The sequence below is a fragment of the Lethenteron reissneri genome, chromosome 36 (assembly GCF_015708825.2).
Source record: "Lethenteron reissneri isolate LAM-NWPU_2019-01 chromosome 36, ASM1570882v1, whole genome shotgun sequence".
Taxonomy (NCBI): Eukaryota; Metazoa; Chordata; class Hyperoartia; order Petromyzontiformes; family Petromyzontidae; genus Lethenteron; species Lethenteron reissneri.
In genome coordinates, this window is record NC_083814.1 from 10993616 (window position 1) to 11015509 (window position 21894).

General features: G+C 46.6%; 1 protein-coding gene across 1 annotated transcript in view; it reads right to left on the reverse strand.

Moving 5' to 3' along the window:
• The window catches only part of DISP3 (dispatched RND transporter family member 3), a 199467-nt gene that overhangs the window by 119581 nt on the left and 57992 nt on the right, over positions 1-21894 (reverse strand). The window contains exon 11 of the mRNA XM_061566372.1: positions 13305-13466. Within this exon, the coding sequence (XP_061422356.1) occupies positions 13305-13466 (162 nt within the window). The remainder of the gene's footprint in view (positions 1-13304; positions 13467-21894) is intronic.

The window sequence follows — 21894 nt, forward strand, 5'->3', positions numbered from 1 at the left end:
ACCGGGGTATTGCCGTATTTATATATTGCAAAACATTTACATATCTGTAATTTGATATCTGCAAATGGGAAACAATTTACGTACCAATGTTATGGTGGGTTCCCCCCCGCTCCCTCCCCCCACAAATGTCAAAGCGGTGTCTAACCAGCAACGATCATCTTCTCCGACTGCCCCCTCTAACCTTCCAAGGCCAGGTGGCATTTTGGGCAATTTGATATTTAGACAAAATTAATAGTTTTGCCATTGTGAGACCGGCAGTAAAGCATTGCTGGATAATGCGAATCCATTCAAGCCTGCGGGTAGCTTTTACGTGATCAAGCGAGAGCCCAAATGAAACGATAAGTTTCCTTTACAGCAGCGTCCTTGCAATAGACAGTGCTGCCAGCCTGAATCATCGCCATGCCTTCGGTACACATAACGGACCTGCTCGCTTGACCTCTCTGTCCAGAAATAAATAAACACCTCCTTCCCCCCCTGCCACCATCGTGGACATTGTTTACTGCCCGCGCCGCCTTGGCACTAACGACGGCTGCGAACGTGACTGAACATGACAAAATGTGTCCGGCTCTCCTGGGCGAAACGCCCTAACGCATTAAACGACTCCACTAAAGCGTCCCCGCGGGTTCTAAAGTGGGTCGCACTCCGACGGAAGCGGGCGACCCTCGCCCCGCGCTCGACGACGCCGCCTTTTCTTTCCCAAGCGGCGACGTTATTACGCGCGGCGCGTGCGTGTGTGCGCAGGAGGCCCCTAGATTTTTAAACGAACAATAACGTGTATAGCATTCCCTTGCCAGTGGGAAGCCCTGAACAAGTGGTGGGGGCGGGCAGCAGCGAAGAGAGAGGCAGCGCGGTCGAACTAGGGAAGTATTGGAGTCTCGACACCAGGCCTCAAGACCTCCAGGCCAGCTCTTCTCACCTGTGTTCCGTGACGTGGCATTCGAATTGGCTTAGAGGCACCAGCCTTCACGCTGGCCTCGGCCTAAAAAGGATTCTGGCCTTGACCTCGGCCTTTGCCTCGTTAGCGTCAGCCATTCAATCCAAGACTGGGCTAGCGCCTCTACACGAGCTCACATCATTGCTCGCTCCATCTCAAAGGCAGACGTTCTCTTGGTCGTGCGTTTCGTCTCTCGGCTGTTACTCAATCATTATTCTCGACCATGTGCCGTCACCCCTTCCAGCCGTTAGATGTTCTGCCCAGTCCCACTTACTTTTAATTTTTTAATCAACATGACAATCGGGATTCATTTAATTGGTGAAAAATGTAAAAACAAAAAACCTGATCCACGCCCTTGGCTTTTTTTACGATGACCGATATTCCAGCAGCGCAATTTTATTGTCTTGCAGTCCTCCACATATTTTTTCCTTACCGCTAACTCTGTACACTGCCAGGTTTGCTCGTCTTACGAAGGTGCCCTTAATACCCGTACTTTATTGCACGATAGCACGCTTGCGAACACTTCTGTCGTGCAAAGTGAAACAAATGTTATCCTCCTTTGGCAGGCGACCAATCCTGGTTACGTCCAACCGTTCACCCGGGTGACAAATTATTTGTTGCTTCAGCTGAGCGGTGGATAGGTGGGGAGGAAATAAAGATGAGATAAAAGAAAAAAAAATTCCGTCAGCTGGTTGGCTGCCTTCCCCAGCCAATCAGAGAGACAGCACGGGTTCGTCTGAATTCCGAATCATAAAGTTGCCAACGCATGTTCCAATTTAATGCATTATAGGGACAAGGTGCAAAGTATAGATTGGCGGGGTCCCTTCAGGGGTATAATGACAAGCGACGGTATAGGATACTATTCCTTGGCTGTCAGGAAGATCTGAAAGCAATCACATGAGGGGCCGAACCAAGAGGCTTTTAACATTCACCGCCCCAAACCGTGCCCATTACAATTGTTTATATAATTTTTTTTTTTTTTTTTCCCAGTTTTTTTGTCTTGTTTGTACAGTTTTGTCTGTTACATTAGCCTAAACTTAACGATGACATTCTTCAATTTCAGATAATCAATACTTATGCACATGATTATACATATATCATGAGGACAAAAATAAAGAATTTAAAACAATCAAGCAAAGCGTTGCTATTTATAAACATTTGACAGTTCAGTGCTTCCAATACCTCCCCACTGGCACTTGTAGCAACCGAAGGTCAAGAGGTCATTGTGATCATGCAAAGTTGACAACTGCCTGACCTCCAAAATCCACCTCCTGTGGGTGCCTCTCCACTTCTGGTCTCTGTAACCTGCCCTCTTTCATACACGAACGTTTCACCCACCACAATCCCCTCTTCTCGATTACATCCACAATGTTTTCTTGTGATGCTTTATTTTAAATGACCAAGTTGTTTGTCCAGTCCCACCAGGCAAATTCGAGCATAATTCGCATGCATCTATATTCAAAAACTAGACGTTTCCTTTCTAGATGGTTAGTTAATGTCTAGTTTTGCTGACCCACACAGAAAACATGGACCTTACTCCTGGCCTCAAACACACCCATCTGTTCATGGTAAAATGTCCTTCGTTAATCTCCCTAAGTGGCTTATAATGTTCATCCACAACCAAATAAGTTTCCTGAATTACTTCTCACAACTCCCTGTGCCATGCACAACTGCAACCCAGGGCTTCATTTTCCTACTGAATATCGTCCTACTGAATATTGCCCTACTGAATATTGTCCTACTGAATATTGTCCTACTGAATATTGTCCTACTGAATATTGTCCTACTGAATATTGTCCTACTGAATATTGTCCTACTGAATATTGTCCTACTGAATATTGTCCTACTGAATATTGTCCTACTGAATATTGTCCTACTGAATATTGTCCTACTGAATATTGTCCTACTGAATATTTTTCTACTGAATATTGTCCTACTGAATATTGTCCTACTGAATATTGCCCTACTGAATGTTGTCCTACTGAATATTGTCCTACTGAATATTTTACTACTGAATATTGTCCTACTGAATATTGTCCTACTGAATATTGTCCCACTGGATATTGTCCCACTGAATATTGTCCTACTGAATATTGGCCTACTGAATATTGTCCTACTGAATATTGTTCTACTGAATATTGTCCTACTGAATATTGTCCTACTGAATATTTTCCTACTGAATATTGTCCTACTGAATATTCTCCTACTGAATATTATCCTACTGAATATTGTCCTACTGAATATTCTCCTACTGAATATTTTCCTACTGAATATTTTCCTACTGAATATTTTCCTACTGAATATTTTCCTGCTGAATATTGTCCTACTGAATATTCTCCTACTGAATATTGTCCTACTGAATATTCTCCTACTGAATATTGTCCTACTGAATATTGTCCTACTGAATATTGTCCTACTGAATATTGTCCAGGTTGCCAGCAGACTGGAGTCGAGTCAAGTTAAGTAATATAAAGCAGGCGAGAGCTCAAGATATCAAGATAGTCTCACTCGTAAAGGTGACCTCCTGGAGTAGGTGGCACTTTACTGTCAGCTACAGCAGGCCCAGCTCCTCTCTGATCGAGGAGGGTGGGCAGTAGCGCTGTTGTGTGGGGGGCCACCGTTGTGATGATTCACCACAGGAACTTGGGTGGGGGGCCAAAGAGACATTTTAACCTTATGGCGGTACCCCGGCTCTCGCATCATGTTCGTGATGCAGTCATTTTTAGTCTATTGATGGTCGGCGATGCGGCAATCGACTCATCTCGACGAGCTGGACACGATGCACCACCACGGTGCGTACCGCGAGCGTTCATGGTTTCGGCGCAATCGTCCTCGCTGCGTTTCGACATCGCAGAGTAGCACCGATTTCGGATTGATTGGTACCCCAGTCGCGGAGTGAAGCACACCCCTGGAGAAAAATAGTGTCACAGAAATAAAATATTATTGCCTCGGCCGTTTTGTATTATTTGGTACCCCAGGGTACCGCCATGAGGATCATTTGGTGGTTCAGGGTCCTCCCCAGAAGCCTCCTCTCCCACTGGCCCCCCACCCCACCCTCCCTGCCCCCGCCGCCACTGCTGCTGCCACCTCTAAGCCATAGCGAGATGTAGAGTCGGATAGGGTTGTGCCTGGTGTGGTGTGGACATATTTTCCGGGCCAGCAGCTGCAATAAAGTCCCAGCGCTTCCTATCTGAGAGACACAAAGTCCGCTACTGCCTCCAACATTATCACCCGCCGCACACACACCCGCCGGTGATAAAAGTTGCAGGAGAGCAAATTGGTAACCGATGCCGTCAACTCCACTTTTGAAGCACCGGCTGCTTCCCCGGTGTTCATCCGGTGCAGGCCAACTCAAGCCGTGCCTCGTCGACTATCGCAAGAGCATAAATCTCCAAGCTCTCCCCCCCCCCTCCCCCGCTGCCGATGTTCAATCTCTAGTTTCACACTCACTTCAGTCGGTCGCAGTTGCTGAGGTCATCTTTATTTTGCCAATTATTTTCCGTAAATCTCGCGAAGTTCTTGTCCATGGCTGTCACAAGTTGTGCAGATTTATCCTCGAAATAAAATAACAACGGGACACGTGTGCGCACAACTTAAAGTGCTTCATCACAGATAAAGCTTAGGTCGCCCCCAAATCGTAAGCGGTAAATTGTCCTGTCAAAGTAATAAGCATTGCATGCAATTTCCTAAAACAACGCAGCCTTCATCTAAACCGTCTACTTTAATCACTTAAACGAATGTGCAAATTTTTTTTTACATTCCGCTGTATTAAGCGAACATGACATCACCGAGTTTTTTTTTTATTGTACTACATTTCATTAATGGCCAACGCCTCCCTCAAAATATTTTGGAAAAAATATATTTCTTGAGCGGCGAGAGCTGTCAATAAAGCGGCATCGAGGCTGAAAGAATCATCAAATCTACCATCTTTTGCCGAAAATTGCCATTGATCTCCGGAGACCTCAACCGTTATCGGCCGTTCAATTTCGATAGGGCACGAAAGTGAAAATGCAATGCGCGGGGGAGGGGGGGGGCTGGATGGCTTTCTCGGCACTCTGCGTGTTCCAGACGATTAACTCTCCCGCGCCACCGCGGTGCCACTGCTCTCGTCTGAAGCTTGCCGCCGATGTCGGAGCCGTTTGTTTTTCACCCTCCACCCCCCGGCGGAGGAGGAGGAGGAGGAGGATGAGTTGCAATGCTGGGGGTGGGGGGGAGCACCGGTCCTCGACGCTGGTGGGCCGGGAGACTCGTTGCAAGACCACTAAAAAGCTCAAAACGCTTCATGGGCATAAGGCGCGGCTGCCGTTATGAGAGGAGCGGCAAGGCTAACCTCCCACATAAAAAAACCACGGGGTCCCAGGAGTGAATTTATAGTAAGAATTTTTTTTATAAATTCTAATTTAAAAAAATGTTTATTCCCATGGCGTACAATGCGCCCTAGCATACTGCCTGATTGCGCGGACTTTGAAGCGCGGACGAGTGACGACGCTGACCGCAGCGAGGCGCGCGGCGTGAGGGCGGCAACGCAGAACCATCTGGGTCGGGCCGACGTGCCGATGAGACGGGTGCGCGCACGGCGTTGCTGCTTTGCGGGAGCGACGATCGGAATGGCTCCCGCGCTCTCGCGCTCACACCGCCTCCCCCCCCACCCACCCCTGAGAGAATCTGAAAAAATGCATAAATCGTCCGAGTGCTGTCGGCAAAGGGGGTTAAGAAAAAAAATCACGGTGGAATTTCTGACTTAAAAAAAAAAAAACGCTCCAATTTTTCATTTGTGTCAGGGCATGAAAAAAAAAAGAAATGCAAGCTAGGGCAGTAATTAGTTTCTGAAACAAACCAGCGAGTGCTTTTTCTTCGTATCAATATTCATGAACGCAACATGAATAATCATTGTGAACCGCAAGACAGCATTGTCGCACGCGACCGTAACAGCGGGTCGCGCAGCTTATTAGCTCACAGGACGAACCACCGACGGACATCGGCGCTTCCCCCGCCGAGTCCCAGCGGAGTTTGCGTGGGCGGACGTTAATCAAGATGCCAGAGCCTCAAGGTCTCCACGGTTCACGTCAAAAGTTGCCGGCTGTGATGTGCGCGTTGCATCCCTGTTGTTTATCCACCGCTCTCTTTTTTTCCGCCGCGCCGTTAATTGCCGCCGTTTAAAACGGCAAGCGATAGCGCTTGGGCCCTTACGTCCGTATGGTCCGTCAGAAAAAATTCCGAGATCATCGCTCATTTGGGGGGGGGGGGGGGGGGAGACGCTGTTCATTTACCCGCAGTGCTGGCCGAAATGACCGATTCACCCCAATCGCTCCGCCCCCCCACCCCTTCCTGGCTCCCCCACCTCTCCTACCACACTTCCCACCTCCCACGAGAGCCCCCACCCCCCTATCCTCTGCTCCTCCCCATGCAGTGGTTTGCAACAGCAAGGTCGGCTAATTAAGAGGACCCGGAATAAATCATGCCAAATTTCACGGCCCGTAGCTCCATTATTCCCTTTTCGCTCATTCACGGGAGTAGAAATAAGCAGAACACTAACTTAAAAAATTATCATGGAGTGCTTCCACACTTTATTTACTTCCTTATTTGACATTATATTTACGTGTTTGTCAGCCAACTGCCATTCCCGGTTGACATCCATCATGCCCCACTTTGGAAGGGCTCCACTATATTATCCATTATGAATTCACCAAAGAATAAAAAAAATCCCCCGTAATATATTCTTCAACAGAATGTTGCGGAAAGTGGTATTAGCGAGCGCCTATGAATGCCGGCACGGCACAGGATGGTGTGGGTGGCCAACACCACGCCCGGGCGTCTTTGTTTCCCTAGTGGTGATGTTTACACACCACACCAGGTACTCAATTGAGGCTGAGTCGACCTAACACCCACACACACACACCACCGTTATACAATGTTCAGCCGGCCAGTAAATCCTCTGCTTGTGCACAGTGACGTGAAATTCTGATATTATTTGGTACAGCTTGGCACTGCTGAGCAGCGATTCGTGAAACTGGAGGGAACGTTCTAAAATAAGAAAAGTACATTCAATTGGTCCGTGCCCTCTGTTGCAATGTGCTGGTAATTCAAGGAGATTCGGTGAACAAATTGGCCACGACGTCGACACACAGCGGTCTCGTGCTTGCACGGAAAAAAAACCTCGGGAGACATTTTTAGATCTGCAAATTAAGCAAACGGCACGTGCCCTCTAAGGGGGGAGGGCAGTGCAGTTGTTTAGGAACAGTTCTCGGGCAAATCATTACAAAGTGGAGCCGGGATGGGGTTTCATTTGGGGTCAGGGGGTCAGACTGTTGATCTCCGGGGGTCAGCGGTGGTGCTAGGCATAGGCAAACTAAGCAAATTCATGAAAAATATGGGTGCAAACATTTCTGAGAACATTATTTTTTTTTAAATAATTGTAATTCGTCTATTACCTTAATTGTTATGCACACACATTTGGTATAATTCAGTTATGCAGCTTGTCCAGCATTAATGTTTGTAGTCAGGTTGACGGCAGGCAAAATGTATGCCTCATTAGGGCCTCCAGTGGGCGAGCGCCACCACTACTTGGGCCCGAAAGAGGCTGCCAATAGGGCCTCCAGGCCACGCGTGGTGATTAAAGCCCCCTCGTCTGTTAGACAACAGACTGACAGAGCAGTTTCTGATGGGGGGGGGGAGAGGGCGTCTATAAAAAACAAACGATATAGCCTGTAAATCCGAGTTCAATTTCCTGGCCACGGCTACCATTGGTGGCGAGAGATAATTTAACTGGCCGCGAATGTCGGATGTTGTAATCAAGAAGCGGCGCCTCGAGTTCTCCCCTCTTCAGTTTCCGGGGCAAATCAGTACAAATGGGAGCCAAGGTGCGGAGCCCTGGGCCCGTAAGGAAACTGCCAACGGTCCTCCAGACCACCAGCGGTGATTACAGTTACGCGGGGGGGGCTTGAACTCTCAATCATTTTTTGGTTTTGTTTTTTTTTCTCCCCCCCCTCCCCTATCTCCAGCAGTAGAACCGTGACTATTTCCATGGATATTGCTCTTCTGGGCTAGCAGATCTTGTTCCCCAAAGACGAGCACGGGCTCATTGAGGCCTCCGCTCCGGCTTGCAATCACCCAGCGTGGCTCCTCGCGCACGCCCGACTACTACGTCACGGAGATTCAGGGGTTCCAACCCCCCCCCACCCCACCCACCCCCACTGCAATTCTCCACTCAGGAATCTGCTCGATGTGCACGGCTTTTCAAGGGACATCAACTGGAGCGATTGCAACAACAACAACAAAAGGTATTTAGCCCATTGCTATTTCGTTCATTTTTATCTTTCCAACTGGCAGGACATTATTTCCTCTGGGTGTTTAAACAACAGACCAAAAGACCGCCACTTCCTGATTGAGTCTTTAATACAAAATAGATAGACCAACTTGTCTCTGTTGGGGTCTTTAGTGGCTAATATAATGGTACAGCAATCTCTGATGGGGTCTGGAGACAAGAGACTGACAGACTGGTCTCCGATAGGGTCTTTCGACAATAAACTAATGGACCCCGTGTCTGATGGGATCCTTAAATAACTGACTAACAGACCTATTTCTGACAGCGTCTTTAGACAATGGAATTGAACATTTGGCGCAGTGGTTAAGCCTCCTGCGCTCTGAACCTGATGAATTCGGCTGCTTGGGTTCGATTCCGGGCCACGGCTAACATCGGTGGCGAAGGAAGGGGCCCTTCCCTTCGCCACCCCGCACTGACCAGCGTGGTGAAGTACGATCAAACAACTCCTACGACCGACGCGGCTTGGGGAGGCTTCATGCAGCATTGGTTTTGTAAAGTGATGTGCCTTTAATTTGACAGCGAGGACCAGCAGACCGATGTCTGACAGGGTCTTTAGAAAGGACATTTTCTGCAGCATTACCTGAAGGAAGGACAAAACAGCAGGTCTCTTACAGAGACAGTTCTGATGGACCGTGGATTGAGATAAAAAAAATACTACACAAAGTAACCCCGATAAAGGGGTGCGTTAAGCCACAATATGACACGCAATCAGCTCGCAGGCTGCAATCAAATACAAAGCAGTCCTGTGGGAAATAGAAAGGAGGAAGTAATAACCCCATGCAGAATTGACCTCCAATCAGAAACATGGGCACAATTCACGTGGAATGGTGGCCATTAACCGGCATTCGCTTTGAACGCTCACAGAATTCCAAAAAATGGCACTCGGTGCATTCCAATCTTATACAACAACAACTGCCCCGCAAATCTGTTCTGCAATTTCCAGACGTAGCACTCTTTTTATCTTCTTAATTGACCATTCACTTCCAATGCAATTTCAAGCGTTGCCTTTTTAAAAATTATTATTTCTATTTTTTTTTCATTCGTGCACAGCTGTCAGGAAGAGTGCCCAGAAGTGGACCCCCCTTCCCTTAACGCAGGCAATTTCGGCTGAAAGGGAAGGACAATTGTAAAGCCCAGTACAACAACGTGGCTCCAACACCCGCTCGCACACCTACATACAAGGTTTGTGCCTCTGATCGAGCCGAGCTATCAGACAGATGAAGTAATCAATTCCTCCACCGATATTCAGTTTGACTGATCGACTAACCGGATAACACGGAAAATAGCTGAGAATTAAAAAATAAATCTTACATTTGTTTCCACACGAGCCACCAGCCGGGTGGCAATGAGTAAGGCTAAGTGACATTCTCATGTTTGGAATTCCCTCTCACCATCTTTTTTCCAAAGTTCCCCAATCCACGTTACAATCGTGAACTGCGTCAGTTCTTATCTGCTGCACTGTCATTGGTGCTCTCAATTGCTGACTGCTTTAAGGGCTTGGAAAGAGCAATCGTAAAAAAAAAAATGATGATGCATGGTGCATTGTGGGAATGGCTCATGGATTGCGGTTTGGGCTGAACGTGCTTTACGACAACGTCCATGCATTCCAGTCAGGTTCTGCAATTTCAGAGCCAAAACATAATTTCTCTCACGGACAATTCTGCATTAAATAATAATTTCCTTACCCCGATGAAAGCCTTATCCGAGTCTCGAGACTTGTATAGCGTGGGAGAGAACAGGCCAAACATTCCCTCCAGAGGTGCTCTTGAGATCTCCCTCCACTGGAAACACTGCGACGAGCAGCGGCAGGAGCATGTCAATTGCAGGGCTGCCCCTTTACCTACACAACGTGCGTGGTCTTCTTGGTTCTTTCGGTAAAGTCACGTAGAAGGGAAGTAATAAAATAATAAAAATAAAACATAATAAAATAATTCTCACGACGTTTCGGCCACAACGCAAGCAGCCATCCTCACCTGAGGACGGCTGAAACGTCGTGAGAATTATTTTATTATGTTTTATTTTTATTATTTTATTACTTCCCTTCTACGTGACTTTACCGAAAGAACCAAGAAGATGAATCCCTGCAGTCACGAAAGCTTTAAATCGAAATTTAATTTGCGTGGTGCGTTTGGCCAATTGCAATGACCAGTTTGCCAGTTTAACACCTAGGCTTTCGCGACCAACGTTGTTCATAATAAAGTTTTTTTTGGGTTGGATCGCGTAAGTATAAATGTGTCGTAACCCTCCACCACCTGACACGGCCAATGAGTACTGGATTTGTCGCGTAAACACAACAACAAATAGTTTACTACTTCAGCCCACCGGTGTATTGGAGAGTAAATCCACAACATTGACAATTTAAGTAGTACGACGTTTCGCTGCTAATTACATCCAGCATCATCGGGCGATTTGCCAGAATAGTGAAGCGATCCACCTGCTTCCGTTATTAAATTGAGCATGTCGACGTCATCACCCGAACGACACATTTATACTTACGCGATCTAACCCAAAAACCTTTATTATTATGAATACCAGTTTGCACATTGGGTCAGTTCTATTTTTGGCCAATTTTTGGCGTGTTACATCCGGCACACGAGCCCCGAGCCAATTCTTTGACAAACTTTAAGGAAAATGTTTGACGACTCATTTCTGTTGCTGTTGATGGTGACGTTGTCACTCAGTGCCGTTTCGTTTGACTCAATACACTTGAGAACCACTTTTAATCACTGGCAGCTGCCTCTGTGAATACCATGACAATATTGAAACAAAACGTTTGTTGTTGTTTTATATTGGGTCGTCCCTTCATTTAAAGCATAGTCCTGGCTTTGAGCCACAGGGGAGAGAACAGATGGGGTTGGGAGGGAAGCATTAATAATAAAAACCCGCATTGCTCAATAACACTGCCCTAAAAGATAAATATTGCTTTTGGGGAAATGACCCTTCCCCATTGCAAAGAGATCATCATCTGTCAGAACTACAGAGCCCAACTGAATAAGAAACAATACAAATGAGACGGTAACAGAGAGATGAAAAAAGGGCCATATCCCAAAACGTCGCCTATTTTATTTAGTTTGTTTCCCCGTTCGGGCAGCGTTACTGACAAATGCGTTGAGCATTTTGTTATTTGTGCTCATGTAACCAATGCCATCGCTACACGGCAAGTCCTCATCGAATGCGCGTTACACGCAACGCGTTGTCGCTATAACGCGGTTCTTCCATTCGGGAACACTTTTCACACAACGTGGAATGCGCCCCGTTATAATTATAAAGGCTGTGGGTTTACCCTCCAACACAACGGTGTGCAGGGTGGCGGCGGGTTTAACGACGCATTTATATTTATTCAATCTAACACAAAAACCTCTATTATGGACAATATTGGTCGCAAAAGCTTACTCGGTGTTAAACCGTTATCGTGCTGAATGCGCATCGTTCAAACGCGCTTTCTGAGCGATTGACGACGCACTACTTTGGGCTGCGCGACTGAGCAGTGTGGGAATTCTGGGTACACGCGTGGAAATCACATGGCACGCGATGGTGAGATGTCACCTTCCCCGCCTGGTATCCAGGTCGGGGTTCGATCCCGACTCCGACGTCTGTATATTTGTGGTTTGCGTGTTCTCCCCGTGGTCGCGTGGAATTGTTTCTCCGGGTCCTCCGTTTTTTCCCTCCACATTTCGAAACATGCATTGAGAGTATTTAGATTATTGTGGTGCTATGAAGTTCAAAATAATGGGGGCCACTTTGCTGAGCTATCATTTGGGGCAAGGTCGATCCTGATAAATAAATTAATGTCTCAGTGGGCTTTTCGTCAGGGGCGGTTTCTTCATTAGGGCGATTGGGCGACGCACCACCAATGTCATTGAACCACAGAGTCACGCTAGCCGTCACTGCAGCCTCTGGATATAGTCCAATCAGCGTCATGCTACGTTCTGTGGAGTACCGCCTCTTTTTGGGCGATTTCCCTCCAGCTGAGAATCGCCCCGAGTGGCCCCATAGACTTACATTCAAAGATGTTTTTTTTCGAACGGGGGCGCTGCAATGCATTATCTATGGCTTCCGGGAGGGCTCGCCCTAACATGCTTACGTCATCATACGTGCTTACGTCATCATACGTAAGCACGTTTCATCCAACAATATTTGTTGCCACCGAGTGGAATCTTTAATAAAATAAACTTGAGTGGTTTGTTTTAATAGTGAGTATAGAAACAAACAAGATGTATTGTAAGAGTCACTTTATTTTTCACTAATATTAAAGAAGTGAATTTGCCTTTACATGCTTAAGCTGTTAATTTATCCATTGCATGGGTGGACCTTATCCTTATCAATCATCCAGACATTTGCCCCCCCTGAGAGATTTTGCAGGAGCCGCCACTGCTTTTCGTGGTAAGATGAGGATGGTTTAGTTTGATTTGTGTTTGAGTGATTTGTTTACATTTATTTTACTTCGCATTACTATTATGTTTTTGTAATGTTTGTTGTGATGACGTTCTTACCAGCCCCGACTAGACATCTTTGAGAAAGAGCTTTATAGCTTATCGGATTCCTCCAATATAAAATACATATTCTGATTCTAATCTCAGTTATTTGTCCTGCCGTAGGATTGCTGCAGGCTGATTTTCTAGCGCATATGTGAGTCAAATCGCATTGCCCTGCAATGTATACATGCACAGCCATTCCTCGTGGAACGCGTCTTCTCTTATTGCAGCACCTTTCAGGAATCCATCTAGCGTATTACACTTGGAATTCCTGTATCCCAAACATTGCTGTTTTATTCAGAGGCAAAGGACGGACAGATGCACTTCTGCGGCCGTCTGTTATACTCTTCCAAGCCACTGGAGCTATACACTTTAAATCTCGATTGAAAACTAATCTCTTGTCAACTGTCTTTTTATGTTTAGTTTGCTGTCCGTTCCCCGCACCCCGATTAGCACGGTTGGCTCCGTACGGTGCTAAAGAAGTTCAACGTACATGCAAAAAATACAGACGGGATAGGTATCAGTGGGTGAAGTGTGGCAGGGGGGGGTATAAAAGCAGTTGGCCTCTGACCGGAGCAAGTGGGGCAGGAGATGGCCTCGGCACTCAGGTTGTTCTTGAGGTCGAGCATCATCTGGATGTTGGTGTCGGGGCGGAACAGCAGCGGCGGGCGGCTGGCTGGCCCGAGGCGCCACGCACAGAGCGCCCCGAGCACCAGCACGGCCACGTACGAACCTGCGAGCGCCGACCACCGTGAGAAGAGCGGGGAGCCGGGCAAGGAGGGCGGAAAAACACAGACGGACGGGCGGGTGAGCGGTGAGTGTAAGATCAGAGACGGCTGAGATGCATGTTCGTGTGTTGAACTTGTTTTGCGCTATACATCGACAACCGTGCTAATCGGAGGTGCCGGGGGAAGGACAACAAACTAAACACAAAAAGCAGTCCGAAAGAAATTAGTGCTCAATCAAGATTTTAAACTGCATAGCTCCAATGGCTTCCTCATATCAGATATGTCAAGGAAGTGGTTTGTGGTACTTCCCAGTAAGAACAGCAACGGAATTATGATTGCACTATGTAACACAATTTTTGTTCCTGGGTAGTAAGTGTTATTTCGTAATTGCTTATGCCTAAAAAGTACAAAAATGGCTGTTATTCCCCACAAACTTTGATTTTGTGACCAGGACAGTGATATTTTGAAATGTACCTATTTTCAATGAGAAAACGGGCCAATTTGTTTCTTTTCGTTCACATAAATTGAGAAAAAAAACTACATATGAATAAAAATGAACATGTTTTTTATACTAAAGTAATACAAAAATTACTACAAAAAATATAGAAGTGAGTAGTTTATCGAAATTTACAATTATACTGTAAATCACTTTCACGAATCAGCCCCCAAATGTAGTCTTCCATCATGTTCTGGTTATACTGTCCTTGGTAGCGGCGTTCAAAGTCCAGTATATCCTGGTGGAAGCGCTCGCCTTGCTCCTCCGAGTACACTCCCATGTTCTCCTTGAATTTATCAAGATGAGCATCAAGGATATGGACTTTTGAGGGACATCCTACAGCCCATTGTGCCGTAGTTCTTCACTGGAGTCTCAACCAGATCCACATAGTTTTCCACCTTGTGATTGCCCAAGAAGCCACGGACCACTGCGACAAAGCTGTCCCAAGCCGCTTTCTCCTTACTCGTGAGCTTCTTGGGGAATTCATTGCACTCCAGGATCTTCTTTATCTGTGGTCTGACGAAGACACCGGCTTTGACCTTTTGCCTCAGACAGCTTAGGGAATAAGTCTTGAAGGTACTTGAAGGCTGCTGACTCCTTATCTACAGCTCTGACAAATTGTTTCATCAGGCCCAATTTGATGTGCAGTGGTGGCATCAGCACCTTTCGGGGGTCCACCAGTGGCTCCCACTTGACGTTGTTCCTCCCCACAGAGAACTTGGTCCGCTGTGGCCAGTCCTGCCTGTGGTAGTGCGCCTTGGTGTCTAAATCTTTTGTAGTCATTTTTGTATAACTTTAGTATAAATACATGTTAATTTTGATTAATATGTTGTTTTTTCCTGACTTTGTGAACGAAATGGCACAAATTGGCCCGTTTTCTCATTGAAAATAGGTACATTTCAAAATAGCACTGTCCTAGTCACAAAAGCAAAGTTTGTGGGGAATAATAGTAATTTTCTGTACTTTTGAGGCATAAGCATTTAGGAAATAAAACTTACTACCCAGTGACAAAAAAAGTTTTTGTTACGCAGTGTTATTATACAAGGAGTCATTCCTCTATAATTACTCGTATTCTTAGTATACTTTTGCCCAGGAAAGGCTCACCGAGTCTCAATACTCCATCTCTCTCCCTGTGGTGGTCGCGTGGATCGTTTCCTCTGGCTTTGCCCGCCTCCACACTTACAAATAACATGCTGTGTACTATTCAATCATACGTGCGATGAAGGCGATTTTTCAGTTTCAGTTTCATCTATTAGGTATAACCCTGTGAGCCATTCGGCTCTTGCATCGGGTGCAACCGCAACAAACAAAAACATGAACAAGAAACATCTTAAAGTGACTGTGTAACAGAAAAATCCAGGAAAAAACAGCAAAGTCTTCCAGAAAAAGCACGGTATATCAACGCTGTGTGCAATAATCCCAGTGGGATGCAAGTCAAACAATAACAACCACAAGACAATTTAGATTGAAGTTATCAGTCTAACTCTGTACTACAACAAACAAATATGGCTAGACCAAAACGTTTTCGAAATCACCAAAATGAAGCTATAAAAACAAGGTAAGCCACTTCGATTAGTTACCCACACTTTACCCACGGTGGCGAGATGTTAACTACCTCGCCGGGTATACAAGTCGTGTCTATTTGGAGTTTGCATGTCTCTCTCCCCGTGGTCGCGTGGATTTGTCTCCAGGTCCTCCGGGTTTTCCCTCCACATTTTGAAACATGCGTTTATGGTATTTAGATTATTTTGGTGCGATGAAGTTAAAAATAATGGGGGCCACTTTGCTGAGCTATCATTTGGGGCCAGGTCGATCCTGATAAATAAATTAACGTCTCAGTGGGATTTTCGTGGTAAGATGGGGATGGTATAGTTTTATTTGTGTGTGTTTGAGTGATTTGTTTACATTTATTTTACTTTGCACTACTATCATGTTTTTGTAATGTTTGTTGTTATGAAGTTCTTACCAGCCCCTACTGGATATCTTTGAGAAACATCTTTAAAGCTCATCGGATTCCTCCACTATAAATACATATTCTGATTCGTTTATAGTCATTTGGCTGCTATAAATTTCAACATCACAAGCCACTTTGTTGGGCTATCATTTGTGGCCAGGTCGCCTCTGAAAACTAGCTAATAGCTCAGTGGCTCGAACTGATAAATAAAATAGTTACTAGTCTGTAAATATAATATATATAGAAAAATGTTCACAAAGAAACATGCTTAAAATAAAATTTCTATCAAGGCACCATGGTGAATAGTGCAGTCTCTAACAATTATTCACTCAGTTTAACACGTGTAGGCTTTCGCGGCCAATATTATTCATAATAAACGTTTTTGGGTTAGATCGCGTTATTTATAAATGTGTCGTAACCCTCCACCACCCGACATGGCTAATCAGCGAATTGCCCGATGATGCTGGATGTAATTACCAGCGAAACGTCGTACTCAAAAATTGTAAATGTTGTGGATTCACTCTTCAACACACCGGTGGGCTAAAGTAGTGAACTATTTGTATTTTGTCAACGTGACACTTTTTTGCTGATTGGCCGTGTCGGGTGGTGGAGGGTTACGACACATTTATAAATAACGCAATCTAACCCAAAACGTTTATTATGAATTATTCAGTCAATCTCTTTGGCCTCTCCATCTCTCTGATACAAAGAAAAATCATTGCCGTAAATGTCCCCTGCTATAAGATTATTATTTTTTCCCCCTTTAGGGCGCCGTGTTATTGATGCACCTGTTCAGTCAACGATTTGGGTGGATTTTATTTTTGGGTCGGAGAGAAGCAGGATGGGGGAAATGCTGACACGTGGTATTTTAGAAGCATCGTGGGAATAATGAACGGAAGTAGTAAACAGGAGAGATGCAATCGGGGGAGAACTGCTCTAAACGATAAAACATGGACAGGCACATTTCATACGCAGGCTTTCACAACCAATACCGTCCGTGTTATGAATCAGGAGAGGCGTACGTGATGCATTGACACAAGGCGGTCAAAGGAAAACGATTGCTAAGGCGGTTATTGTCGTTGTGAGCGGACGGAAGAAAATCAAGAGGCAGCTAGGGATGCGATGGAAAGACGCTGTCACGTGCACTCTGGGTAAGAGCGAACGGGACTGTAGAGTGATAAAGACAGACACGAGATGGGAACAGGGGCAGACAGAAGAGAGAGGCTGTCTACCAAACAACCCAGTCAATGCCTGTACGGGTGGAGACCGATGATGATGATTGATGGTGATGGTGTGGGATAGATAATAGACAAGATGAGGTGCATCGTTGGGGAGGTACGAACAACAACGGGGCGGGGGAGAGGTGAAACAATGTTGAGCGGCCTCTGAAACGAGGGTGAAGCAAGGACGCGATAATTGGGAGGCATTTGTAAGAGGGCAGGAGCAGTATGGGGATTCAAAGGGAGAAGGAGGGAGGCAATAGCGGGGAGGTGCAAAGGGATCTATGCAGTGAGGGAGTGGCAAGAGGTGTGAGGGAAACGCGTCGGAGGGCGAGGGCAGATGACTGGGAACAAGTTGCCAAAGGGGGAAACATTCAGCAGTGGAACGGAGGAGGAACGCATCGGGAAAGGGGAGGGATTCGACTGGAAAGGTTTCTGCAGTTGCGCTGCGTAGGCTTCTCCCCGTGTGCGTCGGGGTGGGCACCTGCGTGTCGTTCGGCACGACGTCCCCAGAACGTGGCGCGAAACGTCGGACACCGTGCCGAACGAGGCGGGAAACGCATCGGAGAGGGCGTGGGGGATTGTTTTTGTTTTCTGACGGGGGAGGAGTCTGCGGTGAGCGCAGGAAGAGGTAGAGGTAGGGGAAGATGAAACGTCTTAAGCCCTCAGCGCCCCATTACTCCCGAGACAACCTCGTAAAATAAAAATAAAACACACCGCACATATCTTCTTGGTTCTTTCGGTAAAGTCACGTAGAAGGGAAGTAATAAAATAATAAAAATAAAACATAATAAAATAATTCTCACGACGTTTCGGCCACAACGCAAGCAGCCGTCCTCGGGTGAAGAAACAGGTCTGTCGAGAAGACAGCGTCTGAATGAAAGGACCAAGAAGATGAATCCCCGCAGTCACGAAAGCTTTAAATCGAAATACGCCGCACATAATTCCAGCTCGAGTAAAAAAAAAACAGGTATCAAATAAAAGCGGCCGACAGTAACGGAATTACGCGCTGCCCGCATTAATTGCGCGCTCGGCGTGCGAGCGCGGTGTGCGAGCGCGGTTCGGTCGACCTCCGTGAACCCTCGCCGCATTTGTCCAATTACTCACAGTCCACTTTGCGTCGCTTACTCCGATTAAAGCGGAATTATACACGATGCGCCGCTATAGCCGCACGCCGGGCACCGCATCTATTCTCCCCTAATTATAAAGGATGCTGCCACGCGTAACGGTCGGCAACACTTGGCATTTGTTCCGGAGGTCACCGGTTCCATTTCACCATCCTAGCATGCCAATTGAAAAACACGGGCAAGTTTCTTAAACCCACCCCCCCCACCCACCCACCTCCATTCACCAAGCAGCATAAATTGGTGCAACAGTTAGTCGAGAATCAGGCAGGCACGTGTGTGGTGGGGGTAAGGTCAATACGTCTAGCGACTCTAGCCAGTGTGGAAGAGTGCGCCAAACACCCTCTTCAGGGGGTCTCCAGAGCTCCCCGTAGTGGAGGCCACTTGTGAGCCGAGCAATTGCAGGGCTGCACCTTTACCACCGCCCAATCTTCTGTCGTACGGCAATAGCAACAGTTACCAGGGCAGACCGACCTTAGATATCCCGGTCAGGAACATCTTCCTTCGGATGCGGAATAAAAAAATATAATTGCCGTCCCACCAGGAAGGAGTGAATGATGCGTCGACCGTTGCGTGAAGTTCGCCCGCGTAGCATCGGATCGGGATCCACGTCAGCCCCCCCCCCCCCCCCCCCCACCGTTGGGACAAAGTCCCCCTGGTGCACCGCCACCGAACTAAACCGTGCTCATTTCACGAGCTGCAGAGGTGTTGGCCGTCTCCTGTAGAACGGGGACGTAAAAAGCCGCAACGTCGCATTGACACGGTGGCATCAGCTTCGACGGCGGCGTCACCGTCAGCGGTGGCGGCACGTGCCGGGGGGCTTAACAGGCGTCCGTTTGATTGCCGAGACTTGCGTAGATCTGCCCGAAGAATCTCTCCCAAGTATGCTTAGAGAAAAAAACTAATTCCGATGCAGTCTCTGGCTTCCAGAGTCATTATTCCGCGCCCCCCCCCCCAAGCGTACGATAAACGTATAATGAAACAGTTTATTACGAGCCGCTTTACAAAACATTTGCCGCAAAAACAAGTTTCCACGAGGCGCGAGCAAGTCGCGTTGCTGATTAACGCCCGTTGCCGGAGGGCTATGAAGCCACCGTGGGTTAATCTGCCGCATTTATCTCTCTTGCGAGCGAGAGTTTAGTATCGCCCTGAAACCACGCGCGGTGTCCCCTTGTGCACGCAGCTCGGCGCAAGCACGTCCACCGAGCGGAGTTCAGCGACGTCGCCAAGTTTGATGCTCGTCACGTGCGCGTTAAAGCCCCGTTCGCGCGTTTGCCCCCTCTGCTTTGCAGTGGGCAGGAGGTCGTGGGTTCAATCCTGGCCCTGACGCCTCGATGTTTGGAGTCTGCGTGTTCTCTCTCCACTTGGGATTTTTCTCCGGGTCCTCCAGTTTTTACCTCCACATTAATAAAACATTAATTGAGATTATTTGACCACTTTATATATTTTCACATGATGATAAGCCATAATCTTTGGTTTTTTCGGTAAAGTCACGAAGGTTAAAAATAATAAATAAATGAAAATAAATAAAAACAACTTAACTAAATCACGACGTTTCGGAGGCAACACAAGCTTCCGTCTTCAGGTGGAACCGTTACAGCCAAAATCACTGTTTCACCTACGTGACTTTACCGAAAAAACCAAAGAGTATGAATCCTTGCAGTCACGAAAGCTTCAAATCTAGATGATAAGCCACTTCGTTGCGCTATCATTTGTGGTGGCCAGGTCGCCTACGAAATAGAACTCTACATAGCTGAGTGGGCCTTACCTGGTCAAATAAAAACGTGTAAATAGTAGTTTAAGTAATTCACAAAAAAGTATCAGGCAAGCGTGCCAGGCGTCATGGTCCCAATTTGCCATATTTTTACAATTTTTACTACCAAAACCAAGTTACTCATTTGGGAAAATTCACAGAGCAGCATTGCTCCCTACTGGCAGACTGATGCCCAACTTGCAAGCCGGTGCTGCCTTCACTGTGTGTATAGTGTTGTGTATAGTAGTGTATAGTGTAGTGTATAGTGTAGTGTATAGTAGTAGTGTATAGTGTAGTGTATAGTTGTGAAATGTATAGTGTTGTAGGGTATCGTGTTGTAGTGTATAGTAGTGTAGTGTATAGTATATAGTGTTGTAGTATATAATGTAGTGTATAATAATGTATATAAGTGTAGTGTATAGTGTTGTATATAGTAGTGTATAGTGTAGTAGTGTAGTGTATAGTTGCGTAATGTATAGTGTTATAGAGTAGAGTTTTGTAGGGTATAGTAGTGTAGTGTATAGTATATAGTGTTGTAATGTATAGTGTAGTGTATAGTAGTGTAGTGTATAATAATGTATAGAAGTGTAGTGTATAGTGTTGTGTATAGTAGTATATAGTAATGTCGTGTTGGAGCCCTATTCAACACGCTGCCACCACAACCCTCACCAGGACAAGCGGATTGAGAAACGAACAAAGAGCGTTCCAGACGGTCGCAGAAGCGCATCTGAAAGCGTGCGATGCGGTGACCGTCCTTTGTTCGACGGTTAGCCAAAAGCCGCTACTGCGTGGATATATATAAATCACATGTGTGGGCAGTGTAACTGCAACGAGGCCCATGGGCTAAAGACGGCCCAGGCACTGGGAAATGAAGATAAGAGGTAAAATTGGACAGGGTGCCCAATTGTAGTCCTTGCACCAGGGGGCCCAAAGCTCCACTTTGCGACGACGCCACCGCCTCGAATCCTACCCCATGGGAAGCCCTGTCTCGGTTCAGACACGACGGAGGTGGGATGGGTGACTCAGGAGGCTATCGCTGTGTCAGGGCATTATTAAACTGGGCTCTCAGGTGCACAGAGCTGACATTCGCAGCCCAGTCAACCAATGACTGCACAGAGAAACAAAAAACAACCATCACAATTTGGAGAAATTTCTCTGGGCAGAATTACAATGTGTTGCTTTTGCCGAGATGCAATAAAACAATTCTCCATAGCAGGGTGGGCGTGGGGACAGTGCCTCCTGTGGTGTGCGGATAAAATAGGAAGGCGATTTGAGATCTCAGCAGAAATCCCGTGAAAATATAATTAATGCTCCTTTGCGGGGCATATGTGAGCGTTTCCCTCGTTGGGGGAGGGTGGGGGGGAGAAGAGAGGGGCCTAATGACGTGAGGACTTCATAAGTAGTCCCCCACGGTTGCCATGCTCTGGCCTCCGTCTGTGACACAAGGTGTTGCATAGATATTTGTGGGATGCCTCTCACTGCGCATTTCTCTCGCTGCACAGGTTCTCTCGCTGAACGAGTCTCTCGCTGCACGGGTCTCTCACAGCACAGGTCCGACAACACGATTGAACGTAACGCAGAGAAAACAAAACAAACGAAAAAAAAACCCGCTAAGAAATCGAATGCACAACTTAGATCTGGGCCATAACAAGAGGCAATAAAATAAAAACTCTCACAATGATGTCCTTGATGCCCAGCGAAGCCTCACTCGGTATCTTTGTGAGAACGGTCATGCGCTAAGATTTTATTTGTGAGCGTTTGGCCTGAGCGAGACAACCAGAATGCCTGGGGAAAACCAACGCATACCAAAGGACAACTTTAAGCGAGTGAATATATATTGCAGATATAGTTTGCTGTACTCCCCGCTACAGGCCCCTTGTTGCTGG